This window comes from Ranitomeya variabilis, chromosome 5, assembly GCF_051348905.1.
Source record: "Ranitomeya variabilis isolate aRanVar5 chromosome 5, aRanVar5.hap1, whole genome shotgun sequence".
Taxonomy (NCBI): domain Eukaryota; kingdom Metazoa; phylum Chordata; class Amphibia; order Anura; family Dendrobatidae; genus Ranitomeya; species Ranitomeya variabilis.
In genome coordinates, this window is record NC_135236.1 from 646,253,430 (window position 1) to 646,268,076 (window position 14,647).

At 39.8% G+C, this 14,647-nt stretch overlaps 1 protein-coding gene across 2 annotated transcripts in view; it reads right to left on the reverse strand.

The window, feature by feature from the left end:
* CAMK2A (calcium/calmodulin dependent protein kinase II alpha) overlaps positions 1-14,647 on the reverse strand; it is a 251,630-nt gene that overhangs the window by 113,417 nt on the left and 123,566 nt on the right. For both annotated transcript variants that reach the window (XM_077266328.1, XM_077266329.1), the window contains exon 3: positions 12,471-12,530. In XM_077266328.1, the coding sequence (XP_077122443.1) occupies positions 12,471-12,530 (60 nt within the window). The remainder of the gene's footprint in view (positions 1-12,470; positions 12,531-14,647) is intronic.

The window sequence follows — 14,647 nt, forward strand, 5'->3', positions numbered from 1 at the left end:
GGCTCCACTCATGGCTGTTAGAGGCAGATGATGGCTGATTAATACCATCATCTGCCGGGAAAAACACGGGCTCAGTACATGAGCCGGCATGAAAGACAGGGAGCCAACATTTGACATGTCAATACTTCTAAGGTCAGTATGGGGTTCTAAAATGTAATGCTACTATAACTACAGACCACATTCTTACTAATATGGGGTAAATTATGGCAAATGTAATTAAAGAAACAAACCTTATGATTATAGAGGAAAAAAACAGACATGTGAATGACCCCATAGACTATCACAGGTACGTGAAAAACACGGATAGCACTCGACGCGAAAATCGGACGTCTGAATGAGACCTAAAGGAGGTGACTTTAGTTTTTTGGGGGGAAAACCCGGTCACAGGCTCCCTTTAAGACAGAAATTACGACAAATACACCTATCCATATATTTCAGTTTCTGTCCTTAGAATTGACGAAAGATATACTGAATTTATTAACCTCTTATTAGACTGATTCGTTTTAAGCCAATCATTTTTTTTCTTTACACTATCATCCCAAGAGTCCCAATCTTTCACTGTTTTTTGGAGGGGTGTATCATGCCATGAGTGCTTGTTTTTTAGGCACATGTTGTATTTTCCAATGGCCCCATATCGGGATATACAGAATATACTGGATAATGTATTATTATTTTTTTTTTTTAGGTATGGAAAGTTTTTATTTTTATGGCGCTTACTTGATAAATGCATTCTATGCAGCAATATATGGTAATTATGATAATTCCAAATTATATTTTTAGTTTATTTTTATGTTTTACTACCTGCACGATAAAATGTGTTTTTCTGCAATAAAACCACAACGCAAATGCAATTTTGAAAAATCGAAAATGCAATGAATTGAGATGTTGCATCTAACACATGTTTTACATAGGGACTGTGATACAATGATATTGGAGACACTGTTGGAATTATGATACACCTGCATTATTTTTAATGAACTAAGCTCTCTTCTGAAGCTTGAATATTATGTCGCCGGTTGCTAAAATTATTTTATAAATTATTTTTTAATATTTTCCATAAGGGACCAGTGGAACTAATTCTTCTGGATCAGATTTAGGGGATCTAGGGGTGTTTTTAATGCATTTTTTCCAGTCTTTCGACATGGTCAGAATGTGGCCATTGTAGCCTATCGGTGCCAGATGTCATCCACGCCAGAAGAGGAGACCACCAAGCAACCCATTGTGCTCTGGCCATGTGTTTAGGACAGCACTGGGTCAGCAAACAGAAAGTTTGCCCTGGGTAAAAGGTAAGACCCAGCTATAACTGCAGGCATAGCAGTACTATGTAGGAAAAACAGAGTTTAATTCCGGTTTCTCCATGAGCTCCCGTCAGCGACAAACATCACATTGTCTTGATAGATGAGTTTCGATGCTAATCTTCCCTGCCAAGGAGCCGTCAAAACGCAATGCTGCTGCCTGCCTGTAGCTCTCCAGGACTGACAGCGCAACACAACCTTCTCGGTATCATACTGGCATCCCTAGAGAGATATTGCTCCACTGTGACCTACTTCTCCGCGGGGAGCTGGCATCACAGGCAGGTGTGATAACATCTGCGTTACATAGCCTGCCCACGCTGCAATCAAGGTGCGCTGCAATCAAGGTGCGCTTGTCCGTGAAGCTGGGAATTTAGCAGCCAAGTGCACTCAGCTTATCAGCGGGGACTGGATACCAGAATTCTAGTGCAAAATAAAGAACGAATACTAAGACATTATATCAATAAGTCTGAATAAACCCTTTTATTTTAGCAGGTCATTTTGAATTACGTGATACAACCCATTTTTTGTCTTTTTTCACCCCATAATTTAAAGAGAATGTGTAGTCAGATGATGACCTATTGTTTAAGGGCTTGTTCACACATTGCATTTTTCTCACGTTTGTTTTCCCCCACAGACATAAAACTGTATTTTACAGTATCAGCAAAATGTATAAAGTTTCTGAAATCTCATGACAGTATCAGACTGGGGTGCCAAGGGCCCACCAGTAACCAACTCCAGGGCACCACGTTTCAGCTACAAGCAGAAGTGACATTATCACAACCACAAATTTATATAACAATGGTCTGGGTAGATTGGTAAATGAAGATGCCGCTATTGTCTGTACATAGAGAATCAAGTATATAGTGTCAAGTACTGCTCACTCCTGCACAGAGGCCCACCAGAGGATTCTCCTGTTCTCCTGTGGACCAGTCTGAGCCTGCGTGCACAGATTTCCTATTTACTATTTCCTTGAAGATTTGACCCTTTAGGCTACGTTCCCACATTGAGCTTTAGATGAGTTTTTTTTATACTTGATATTTTTGAAAAAATGCAAGTAATCTATTTTACTTAAAGAGTGCAGAAACTGCCATATCTCTGTTGTCAGGAGACCCAGGACCAAGGGCGCCTTACCTGTCCTTAACGCTAGGAGCACCCTAGCTGTTCCCCGGATTACTTCTGATGGTGAAGATGCCGGGGCCACATACCTTACCTTAGGTCTTGAATACTCCCTCAGTCTGTACCCTTCCCCCTACCATAATACACCAACCAGAATAGCAAGGTAATACAAACAGGGATAAAGGAAAATACTAATCATTCAAATATACACACATAAACAACCTAGGAATACACTGGGGAGTGGAGGTTGGGGTTAAAACAAAGTAGGAGAAGAAAGGGAATGATCACACAGCCAAAACCTAGCAACAGTCACAGATAAACCCACCAAACGCCTTCTCCCACAATAACCACCAACAACCTTCAGCCATGCAGCATAAGCCAACTCTGCCAATGAGTGCTAGTCAAGGCCCAGATTATATAGGAGACTGGAGTGGCTAACAGTGAACAGCTGAGAGCCTTAGCTCCAGGAGCTCTCAACTGAGCAGATTAACCCCTGCACTGCTAAGAGAAATTTAGACCATTTAATATGAAGGTGAAGTGCTTCTAATCAGTGCAGGAGTAGGAGAAATCAGACACTGCGGTCTTCTGGCTCCTTTCTGTCGCGGTAAACCTGTGACAGAAACGGTGCAAAAAATCTGCAACATCAAAGACTCACTAAAAGCTCGTCGTGGAAATGTAGCCTTAGGCTGTGTGCTCACATTGAGCATTTGGTGAGTTTTTTTTACAAAGCGTATTTTTGAAAAATTGCAAGAAACCTATTTTACTTAAAGGGGCAGACACGGTGCAAAAAATCTGCAACATGAAAAACTCATCGTGGTAAAATAGTGTTAGGCTTTATTCATAAGTTGCGTTTTTTAATGTAAAGTTTAAGCTGCTTACAAAAAAGCAGGTTTTGCTACATTTTTGCTCTTTTTTTCTTGCAGCATTTTTGTCAGGGAACATTTGTCTCTTGTGCGTGTTGATAAAGTGCATAAAAAAATTCAATTCAACTTCATCAGGTTTTGGCACCAAAAGCGCAGCAAACCTTGATACCTACATTTTTGCAGTGTTTTTTACACTATCCAAAGTTTTCAATGGTTGAAAAATGTTTCAAAAACTCTGAAAAAAAGAGAAAAAAACTGCCGTGTCAAAACTGCAGTAAAAAAAAATAATTTAGCTAATAGATGCAGTAATGAAGCAGAAAGGCTGCAACATCAAAAATTCACCAAATACTCCAAGTGGGAACGGCCTGCCAGCCTAATAATCATCCTAACAATAATAAATAATACATTTAAAAAATGTAATCTGAAAGCAGAATGATGTAGAGTCAGAGAGCCTGATTCCAGTGATGTGTCACTTATTGGGCTGTGTTGCTGTTTCAATAAAATTTGTGTTTTATCAGAAGGAGATTATCACTACAGGACTAGTTATCGCGTGCCTCCTGGTCCACTGTTCTGTGTAACCCCGCCTATTATAATCAAGAATCGGCTGGAAGATCATTTATTTGTTACGCAGCAAAAACTTTTGCCATAATTGGTGTCTTCGTCTTAGCCTTGCCGTGGAGTCTTTCTCTTCTATGTTCCTCTCCACACTTAAGAATATCTCTACATTCAAGATGGGTCTTGGGGCAAAGATGGTTGTAGACAAGCAGTTGACGCATGATAGAGCCCGATGTCCTTAGATTTGGTTTCCACCGTTCTTATCTATACAGATAAAGCTTGCAATATTCGAAAGCACCAAGTTGTAGATATAATTGTAGGATTTGACGTCCTACCCTGCGATCTACGGCCGAGGTCCAATGGCGCCGGTGACATTACATTAGCATCTTTCTAGCTCTTATCCTTCCCAATTAATCGTGACCTTGAGTTGATTTAAGCCCAACGCAGTTGCTCGTTTTACAAATTCCGCTGCCTCCTCTCATTCTTTAGCCCTACAGCTCCGGTCTACTCTTCGCGCGTTCTTTGTTCTTTCTCGTGTCATACTGGTTACTAATTATGTAACTAGGAGGAGATGAGATGACAGCTCCATGAATGTATTTAGGCAGCAAGAACAATGCATAAGAAAAAAAATTGGAACATTAATTGTACATATCCCCAAGATACTGAACCCTAAGACGCTCATTAGCTCTTAAAGCTTTCTTAAGAAAAATCAAAAAAGTATTGATCTCAAATCCGTGATTTAATATGTCATTTATACTTAATGAATGTGTCACTGGATTCATAAAAAAAAAAATTATAGATCTTTAAAGGGGCTGGGAATAGAAAAACATGGCTGCTTTATCACCCAAAACAGCGCGACACCTATCTATAAGTGGTGTCTGGTACTGCAGCTAAGTAGAATGGAGCTGGAATGTGAAACACAACCAAGATTTTTCGAATCTTATATAACCCCTTTAAATGGAATATGTCATTTAATCTGACAGTAGCATTATGTAGTGGCTGAGACCCTGATTCCAGAGATGTATCATTTACTTTACTGGGTGCAGCAGTTGTGATACAATCACAGTTTTCTCTGCTGCAGAGCTCAGAACACTGAGCTGTGTATAACCCCGCCCACACCACTGATTGGTAGTTTTCTGTAGGCTGGACTATCAGGCACAGGACACCTAGTCCTCTAGTGCTAATCTACTGCTGATAAAACACTGATTGTACTGAAACTACAGCACACAGCCCAATAAGTGACACATCGCTGCAATCAGGGTCTCTTCCACTACATTATGCTGCTCTCAGATTTCATAGCAACAACTCTGCTGATGGATTCCCTTTAACATCTTAACGGCTGGGTCAATTTTAGTTTTTTCTTCCTCTTCTAACAAGAACCACAACTTTTTTTATTTTTCTGTTAAAATAGACATATGTTTGCCAGCTTGTTTATTGCGGGACAAGTTTGAAAAAAACACCATTCATTTTACCATTTAATGTAGTGAAAACAGGAAGAAAGCTCCAGGTGACATGATTAAAAAACAAGCGGTAATTCCAACTGTTTTTTTTCCTTCAGTTTTGTTTTTACGGCGTTCAATGTGCAGTAAAAATGACCTAGTAATATGATTTTTCATGTCAGTACAATTATGAAGATACCAAAATTATATAGCTTTTTTTCTATATTTTTGTGGTTTTAAAAAAATAGCTTTGTAAAAATATGGCTTGTGTTGCTATTTTATGGGAAATGTAACTTTTTGATGTTTCCTTTAATGAAACTTTGTTAGGGCATATTTTTGGCATGGGGATTATTTGATTATTGATTCTAATTTGAGATGCAAATAATGTTTTGACCACTTTTTATTGCAGTTTTTGGGGAGGTGTCATTACCAAAAATAGCAATTTTGCCATTTTTCTTCCTTCTCATCGTTTATTAAAGGGGTAACTAAGTAGATATTTTCATGGATCCTACTTTTACAGATGTGCCAATAATAAATGCGCTTATATTTATAATTGCTTTATTTTTTTATAGGAAAAAAATGTGTGATTTACATTTACGTTTGTATCTTTATTAATATTTTATTAAACTTTTCATATACTTTTGACTTTAATGTATATATTTTTTTATCTTCCTATCGGACTTGAACCTCCTATGGTTTGATCACATGTGCTGTTATGTCCCATGACTTGGGAATCATGCAGTATTGTATTGTTGCTGATGCCCTGCTATGCAATAAGGATTGCCTTTTGGAAGTTTGTCCTCCCTCTCTGTCTTCCTCCATAGATAAAATGTCTGTAACCCCCCCACACACACACACTTCATATCTACTGTACTTATACAAAACTACAAGAATTTAGATTGAAAATAAATTTTCTTCTGGAATCTTCATAAGTGACTCTGCAGTTGAGTCAAGCTATCTGATGAAATCTCTTTGTGTGAGTACTGGTACATAGAGACATCCATGGAAAGAATTTAGATTGAAAATAAATCTTCTTCTGGAATCTTCATACATGACTCTACAGTCGAGTCAAGCTATCTGATGAAATCCCTTTGTGTGAGTACTGGTACATAGAGACATCCATGGAAAGAATTTAGATTGAAAATAAATTTTCTTCTGGAATCTTCATACGTGCCTCTGCAGTCAAGTCAAGCTATCTGATGAAATCTCTTTGTGTGAGTACTGGTACATAGAGACATCCACAGAAACAGAGCCTCAAGTGTCCACACACTCAGCCTAGTTATGGAGTCACAATATGTACTATATACATTTATCAGTATTGCTATTTGCAGATGGTCCTACACTGCCATGGTAATACATCACCCCTCAATTTTGGGCATGCACCTCTAAGTATTTTAAATTCTACTGTCAGAGGTTGTACCTGGTTAAACATCAGCAATCTGCGCTAGATTCAATCATTGATGTTAGAAGCAGGTGCCGACTGTATCACTCCCACCACATACAGTCACCCATTCTATATCAAGAAGGGGTTCAAAAGAATATTAGGGTAACCTATCAATCCTATTAAGGGAACAAAGGAAAAACAGGAGAACAGTGGCTTTTACGCCATCTAAATTTTTTTGCTTTACATATTTATGGACCTTTTTAAGAGAAGCTAGCAAGTCTTTGGGTTCCATTGGGCAACCGTTGATTGAACAGAAACCACATTGGTAGTTTTCCAGTAATCAGGGGTGTAACTATATTGAGCCCTGGAGCTTAAAGGGGTAGGGTTCTCTTTAAGGACATTACATCATGTATACTAATTCTACCAATGGACCAGTAGCGTGACGTAACGTCCTAATATTTTAGTATTCTGTGGGCAAGCTCTTAAATCTTGCAAGCAATCTTTAAAAAAATCTAGAAATTTCTGTATTTTTCTATCGCTAAAACTGTCCTAAGCACTGAAGAACCAGACTACATTTTGTCCCTGGCCCCTGTCAAACATGTTAAACCTTTTTTTTTGTAATAGATGTGGTCCTGGACATGCTTCTTCTGGGCTTACCTATTCGGGTCTTCTACACAGAATTCTGTTGCTATGGAAACCTTCACTGCTGCAAAAGGCAAATCTCCTGTCCCGTAAAAAAAAAAGAAAAAAGAACGAAGAGGTCCATGGTGCTAGGGAGACAGATTGAACCTGACAGGCTGCTCATAAATGATATAAAACATTAATAAATCCCTGGCACTCTCGCACTGCATATACGAGAGTGCAAGCAGCAATATCACCAGGAGAGCAGAAACATAATATTGTGTTTGCTTCGCTCCGAGCTCCAGTTTTGCATCAGTTATTGTTATTTTGATATTCATTTACAATATGCCGGAAAACAAATGGTGGGAACGGTAGCAGCTACAAGATTGCCAACTCCTACGGGCTGGGGATCACTGAGCGTTACGGCTACTTTGTGGGAATAACATAAACAGGCAATGTTTCATAGTTTTTAGGGCAATTGTAAACTGTGTTTTGTGGGACTGTTCCCTGTGAGAATTTTTACATTTTTCATTATTCGTGATTTCTGTTCTTCAGCGTTGTACATTTATTAGGTTCATATACTCATCGGTTTTTTTAGATTTTTTTATGTCCCACCAGGCAATTTTTTTTATAAGCATCAAGCCATCAAGCTAGTCCTGTTTTCCTAAGGGGTTATTCCCATCTCCTTCTTTCATGGCGGAGACGGGAAGAATAACTTTGTCCCGGCACCGACTAAGAAGTGAAGGTGCAAAAAAATCTAAGCGTGGCTGAGCTATGTGGTGTCCCTAATTCGTAGAAATTAATTGCTTTAAAAATGGCCATATACATTAGATTGTGATCATTGTTATGATCGTTCGGCTAATAATTATCTCTAGCAAAAAAGAAAAATGCAGATAGCCCTCACCGGTCCTTAAAACTTCATCACTGCGCTGAGTGGCGCGAAACGGCCGTCGTCTTACACCAGCTCGCACATCCCAGCAACCTGTTCCTCTGGCCATGACATTTTAAAGTTTGAATAAAGGATGAAGTTTTAAGGACCGGTGAGTGCTATCTGCATTTTTCTTTTTTGCTGCATATACCCTGTTTTGGCATGAGCACCCGGAGTCCATAGATGCGGTCTCCATCCGGAAAGCACTCCATTCAACATATGGTTGTTTGGCCCCACAGCAGTGCCGTTATAGTTTTCTTTCTTGTTTATGTGGATTAATAATTATCTCTCCTGACTCCTCCATATACAGTAACGCTCCACCAGATCATCTGGCACCAGCTTATCTCACCACCGAACGAAAGGATTGGGAGATCAAATTTCAAAGTCAGAAGACCCCCATATACAGTACATTGTTGGTAGGTCAATACTACTGAAACCGACAGGTTTGGCCATCATTTATCTATGTGTACGGGAACATTTTATCAAACTGCACATCTACTTTATTTCTGTAACTTCTGATTTATGTCATGATAGTATGAGAAGGGAGTAGCTTTTTAAAGGGAATCTGTCAGCATTTATGATACTGATGTATTTTAATGAGATGCGTTTGGTCCACTACAGCGCCAAATATTCATATAATATGGTAGGGAAATGGCACGCTAAGGTGGTGCAATGGTGGCTGGCCAGTACTCATAAATAGCAAGGACTCGTAAGAGAAAGTTCTTCCAATGAGTCCATTGTGCTTTGGCAATGACAGGGGAGCCTGGGGGCATCAAATATTTCCTCTACATGTAATCCAATGGTAAGAGAAGTTTAATAGAGCTGGAGTTACGCTCCCGGTAGCCTGACCCTGGGAGACATGAGGGACCTGTGTTGAGATACTAATATGTCTAACGATATCTGTAGCTGTTTTTCTTCATAATGTCAGAAATGTATTGAAACTTTTAAGCTGTGTTTCTATGAAAATTCTTTATGCGTAAAAATGTCATGTTATTTGCAAGAGAATACAAGGCCGAAATCCAAGGCTGATCCTCAGAATTCTATTGTCAGTGTCCAGTTTGATATTCCATGGAACGGCACATGGAAAAATCCCATTCGATGTGCGCAATCTGCATGGGGCTACAGACCTCTTCTTTTTTTTCTGGGTCGCTGGCCGTAATTCTGAACAGAAATAAATGAACAGTGACACTGGTTTCTCACTGAAAACAAAAGGAGGAGGTTCGTGGGCAGATTTCACATAATCCACACCATCATCCGTGCAAGAAAAATAGGCTTGGGAGGTGGAATATGCATCTCTAGTTTCCCCGGAAAACACCGTTGACAACCAGAAAATGTTTCTTGCCGTGAAATTTTTCAGAGTACATTTGTACATTCGTCCTTGTGTAGCAATCGAGTAGAGAAAGTATTCCCTAAATTGTGCGGAACAGCTTTATAGAGGACTTACACATCAAATATCGCTAAGAAGTTTTCCAAACTTATCTAGAAGCCTTCAAAATAATTTAACACAATTTTAATAACTGCCAGATATAATTCACTAAGCCTCTTATGAAACCACTAAAACCCAAGCTTAGACAGTGGACCACCAACAACGGACCACCTATATTGGATCTGGCAGAAACTAGACCATTAGCCTCTTGTGAAAAAATTAAAACCCAAGCTAGCCATGGATCACCGGTGTTAGGCCTGAAAGATAGCAGAAAATCAGTGTCTTGTAAAACTCAAACTAGCTCATGCATCAATGATATTGGGTCCTGCAGAGAGAAGACCATCAACCGTTAGTAAAATATTAAAACCCAAGGTAGCCCATGGATTACTGGTATTGGTCCTGGCAGTGAGGAAACCATCAGCTTCTTTTAAAACTATCAAAACCTAAGAAAGCCCATATTGGTAGATTGTCAAATTAATCAGATGCTCCCTTTATCTGTACATAGTGATTCAAGTACAGGTGCTTCTCACAAAATTAGAATATCATCAAAAAGTTAATTCATTTCAGTTCGTCAATACAAAAAGTGAAACTCATATATTATATAAAGTCATTACAAACAGAGTGATGTATTTCAAGTGTTTATTTATGTTAATGTTAATGATTATGGCTTACAGCCAATGAAAAACCAAAAGTCATTATCTCAGTAAATTAGAATAATTGAAAAAAAAAAAACACCCGCAAAGGCTTCCTAAGCGTTTAAAAAGGTCTCTTAGTCTGTTTCAGTAGCTCCACAATCATGGAGAAGACTGCTGACTTGACAGATGTCCAGAAGGCAGTCATTGATAGACTCCACAAGGAGGGTAACACACAAAAGGTCATTACTAAAGAGGCTGTTCACAGAATGCTGTATCCAAGCATATTAATGGAAAGTTGAGTGGAAGGAAAAAGTGTGGTAGAAAAAGGTGAACAAGCAACCGGGATAACCGCAGCCTTGAAAGGATTGTTAAAAAAAGGTAATTCAAAAATGTGGGGGAGATTCACAAGGAGTGGACTGCTGCTGGAGTCAATGCTTCAAGAGCCATCACACACAGAGGTATCCAGGACATGGGCTACAAGTGTCATATTCCTTGTGTCAGGCCACTCATAACCAATAGACAAACGCCAGAAGCGTCTTACCTGGGCCAAGGAGAAAAAGAACTGGACTATTGCTCAGTGGTCCAAGGTGTTGTTTTGAGATGAAAGTAAATTTTGCATTTCATTTGGAAATCAAAGTCCCAGAGTGTGGAGGAAGAGTGGAGAGGACACAATCCAAGCTGCTTGAGGTCTAGTGTGAAGTTTCCACAATCAGTGATGGTTTGGGGAGCCATGTCATCTGCTGGTGTGGTTCCACTGTGTTTTATCAAGACCAAAGTCAGAGCAGCTGTCTACCAGGACATTTTAGAGCTCTTCATGCTTCCCTCTGTCGACAAGCTTTTTGGAGATAAAAATTTCATTCTCCAGGAGGACTTGGCACCTGTCCACACTGCCAAAAGTACCAATACCTGGTTTGAAAACTACAGTATCACTGTGCTTGATTGGCAGCAAACTCGCCTGACCTTAACCGCATAGAGAATATGTGGGGTATTATCAAGAGGAAGATGAGAGACACCAGACCCAACAAAGCAGACGAGCTGAAGGCTGCTATCAAAGCAACCTGGGCTTCCATAACATCTCAGCAGTGCCACAGGCTGATCGTCTCCATGCCACGCCGCAGTAATTTATACCAAAGGAGCGCCGACCAAGTATGGAGTGCATTTACTGAACATACATTTCAGCAGGCCAACGTTTTGGATTTTTAAATCAATTTTCAAGCTGTTGTTATAAAGTATTTTAATTTACTGAGATAATGACTTTTGGGTTTTCATTGGCTGTAAGCCATAATCATCAATATTAACAGAAATAAACACTTGAAATAGATCACTCTGTTTGTAATGACTCTATATCATATATGAGTTTCACTTTTTGTGTTGAAGAACCGAAATAAATTAACTTTTTGATGGTATTCTAATTTTGTGAGAAGCACCTGTATATAGTGCCAAGTACTGTTAGTGGCCCACTCTTGCATAAGGGACAACTGGAAGATTCTCCTGTGAGCCAGTCCAAGCCTGACCACCGGTTTTGGGCCCTGTGGAGGAGACCATCAGTCTATTGTAAAACTATTAAAACTCAAGCTAGCCTATGGATCACTGGTATTGGGCCTGGCAGGGATCAGACCGTCAGCTTCTTGCAAAACTATTAAAACACAAGCTAGCCCATGGACCTCTGCATTGGGTTTGCCAAACATTAGCCTTAAGCAATGTATTTTAGAGCAAGTAGACCACCAGTAAATAACACAATAACAAGAAAAACTGATAGAATGCAAAGAACAGAGAGAAAGGAATTCAGTACATGCCAAATGGTAGACTATTCTCAATCCATGGATGAGAATAAGATTGTGGTATGAGCGAGAGTTTATATTGGGTGGTACAACAGGACTCTGTGCCTATAGTGCTGGATGCCAGACGAGGCATCAAAAAGCCACCTTGCTTTAGGCACGATACTTAGATTCAGAACTATACATGTGAACTGAACCCAAGCAGAGTGAAAATAAAACCTAACTGCATCTCTGGTATAAACTTTTGATCTACAAAAGTAACTTTGTTCACTACAAACTAAGAGAAGGACACTTGAGCTCATACATTTTTTGGACTAAAGTAACAGAAGACCGACCACACATTGCTTCGCTCATCAACTCGCTGTTTTGGGGGTTGCAGCAGTTTTGTCAACATTTTTCAAAATATTTTTGTTGGAAGCTCGAGACTGACCTATATTCGGATGCTTCAGGAGACGACAAATTCTTGCCTCTCGTTCCAGTTTCTGATGATCTAAAAGGAGAAAAAAAAGAAACATAAGTTGTTTCCAAATGACAAAATCGGCAGCAAATGACCCTGATACTCAGATGGAGGTGCAGCTTTCACCATTCAGGTCCAACGGTATCAACTCCAGTCCCACAAGTAACATTGTATAACATCAATGTTGTCGGAACGATACCTTACGTAGGGGCTCAAAAACTTCCCTCTGTATCTTTGTCTTAGAGATGGACATTGGAGCTCATATCTGGTAAATTCGGGACAGACTATGTCATCAACAATCAGCCTTGATGCATCTACCCCACACATATCTAATAAAATGAGTCAACGAATGCCAGGAAGTAACAATAAAAAAAATAGGAACCGTCTGCAATGAGCATAAAGTGTGTCATGTTTTTGTTTAGTCATCTGAGTCTAAGGCTTTAAAATTGGTGGTTTTCCCAGTCTACGCATAAAAAAACAATTGTGTTCAGAAATAAAGTATGAGATCACCAGGTACATCTGCTGGAGGCATTTATTGAAAATGTTTTTCAAAATCCAGGACTTGAAAAATAAGGCACTTTTTAGGTTGTTAGGCTCTGCAGGGCCGGACTGGGACTAAAATTCAGCCCTGGCATTTGAAGTTACACAGGCCCACTTGTCACATGGTGACTGTATAATATCTTTGTAAACTTGTAGGCAGGGCCGGTTTTAGGCAAAGTGGGGCCCTAGGCAAAGTTTAAAATGGGTCCCCAAATGCTAACATATTGCACATCACACAGAAGCCTTTCTGTTGTATTTACGTGCGCTGAGTTCAGGCCGCTAAACGAGTTTGATCGACAATACTGAAGTTGTTCAACGCTTGTTTCCCGGCCTCTTTCCACCAGCTGAGGAATAATGATGAGACAGAACGATCACTAATAGATCACCATACAGTATCATGTTTTCAGCAGCACATCTACAGTTTACATTGGCAATGTGCTGCTGACAACAAGGCTTTTTGTTCCAGCAAAAACAATCCGAATATGCAGCATTTTACTTGTTTAGTAAAATACACCCCATAGTCCTCCATATATTATAATGTGCTCCATAGTCCTCCATATAGTATAATACACTCCCTATAGTCCTCCATATATTAAAATACACTGCTCAGTCCTCCACATAGTATAATACACTCCTCATAGTCCTCCATATAGCATAATACAATCCTCATAGTCCTCCATATAGCATAATACAATCCTCATAGTGCTCCATATAGTATAATGCACCGCCACAGTCATCCATGTAGTACAATTCACTTCCCATAGTATAATGCACCCCATAGTTCTTCATATAGTATAACGTATTCCCCATAGTCCTCGATACAGTATAATGCAGCCCACATATAGTATAATGCAGCCACCCCAGAGTATAATGCAGCCACCCCAGAGTATAATGCAGCCACCCCAGAGTATAATGCAGCCACCCCAGAGTATAATGCAGCCACCCCACAGAGTATAATGCAGCCACCCCAGAGTATGTAACCCCCATAGAATATAATACAGCCCACCTCCCCATAATATATAATGTAGCCCCCCATAGAATATAATGCAGCCCCCCATAGTATATAACGCAGCCTCCCCCATAGAATATAATATACCCCCACAATAGTATATAACACAGCCACATAGTACATAACATGGCCTCCCCCATAGAATATAATATACTCCCCATAGTATATAGCAAAGCCCGCATATTATATAGCACAAACCGCATAGTATACAGCACAGCCTGCATACTATAGCACAGCTCGCGTAGTAGATAACACAGCCCACACAGCAGTATTCAGCACAGACCACACAGTAGTATACAGCACAGACCACACAGTAGTATACAGCACAGCCCACATAGAAGTATACAGCACAGTCCACACAGTAGTATACAGCACAGCCCACAGAGTAATATATACAGCACAGCCCACAAAGTAATATATACAGCACAGCCCACAAAGTAATATATACAGCACAGCCCACAGAGAACTATATACAGCACAGCCCACAGAGAACTATATACAGCACAGTCCACAGAGAACTATATAAAGCACAGCCCAGAGTACTATATACAGCACAGCCCAGAGTACTATATAAAGCACAGCCCAGAGAGTACTATATACA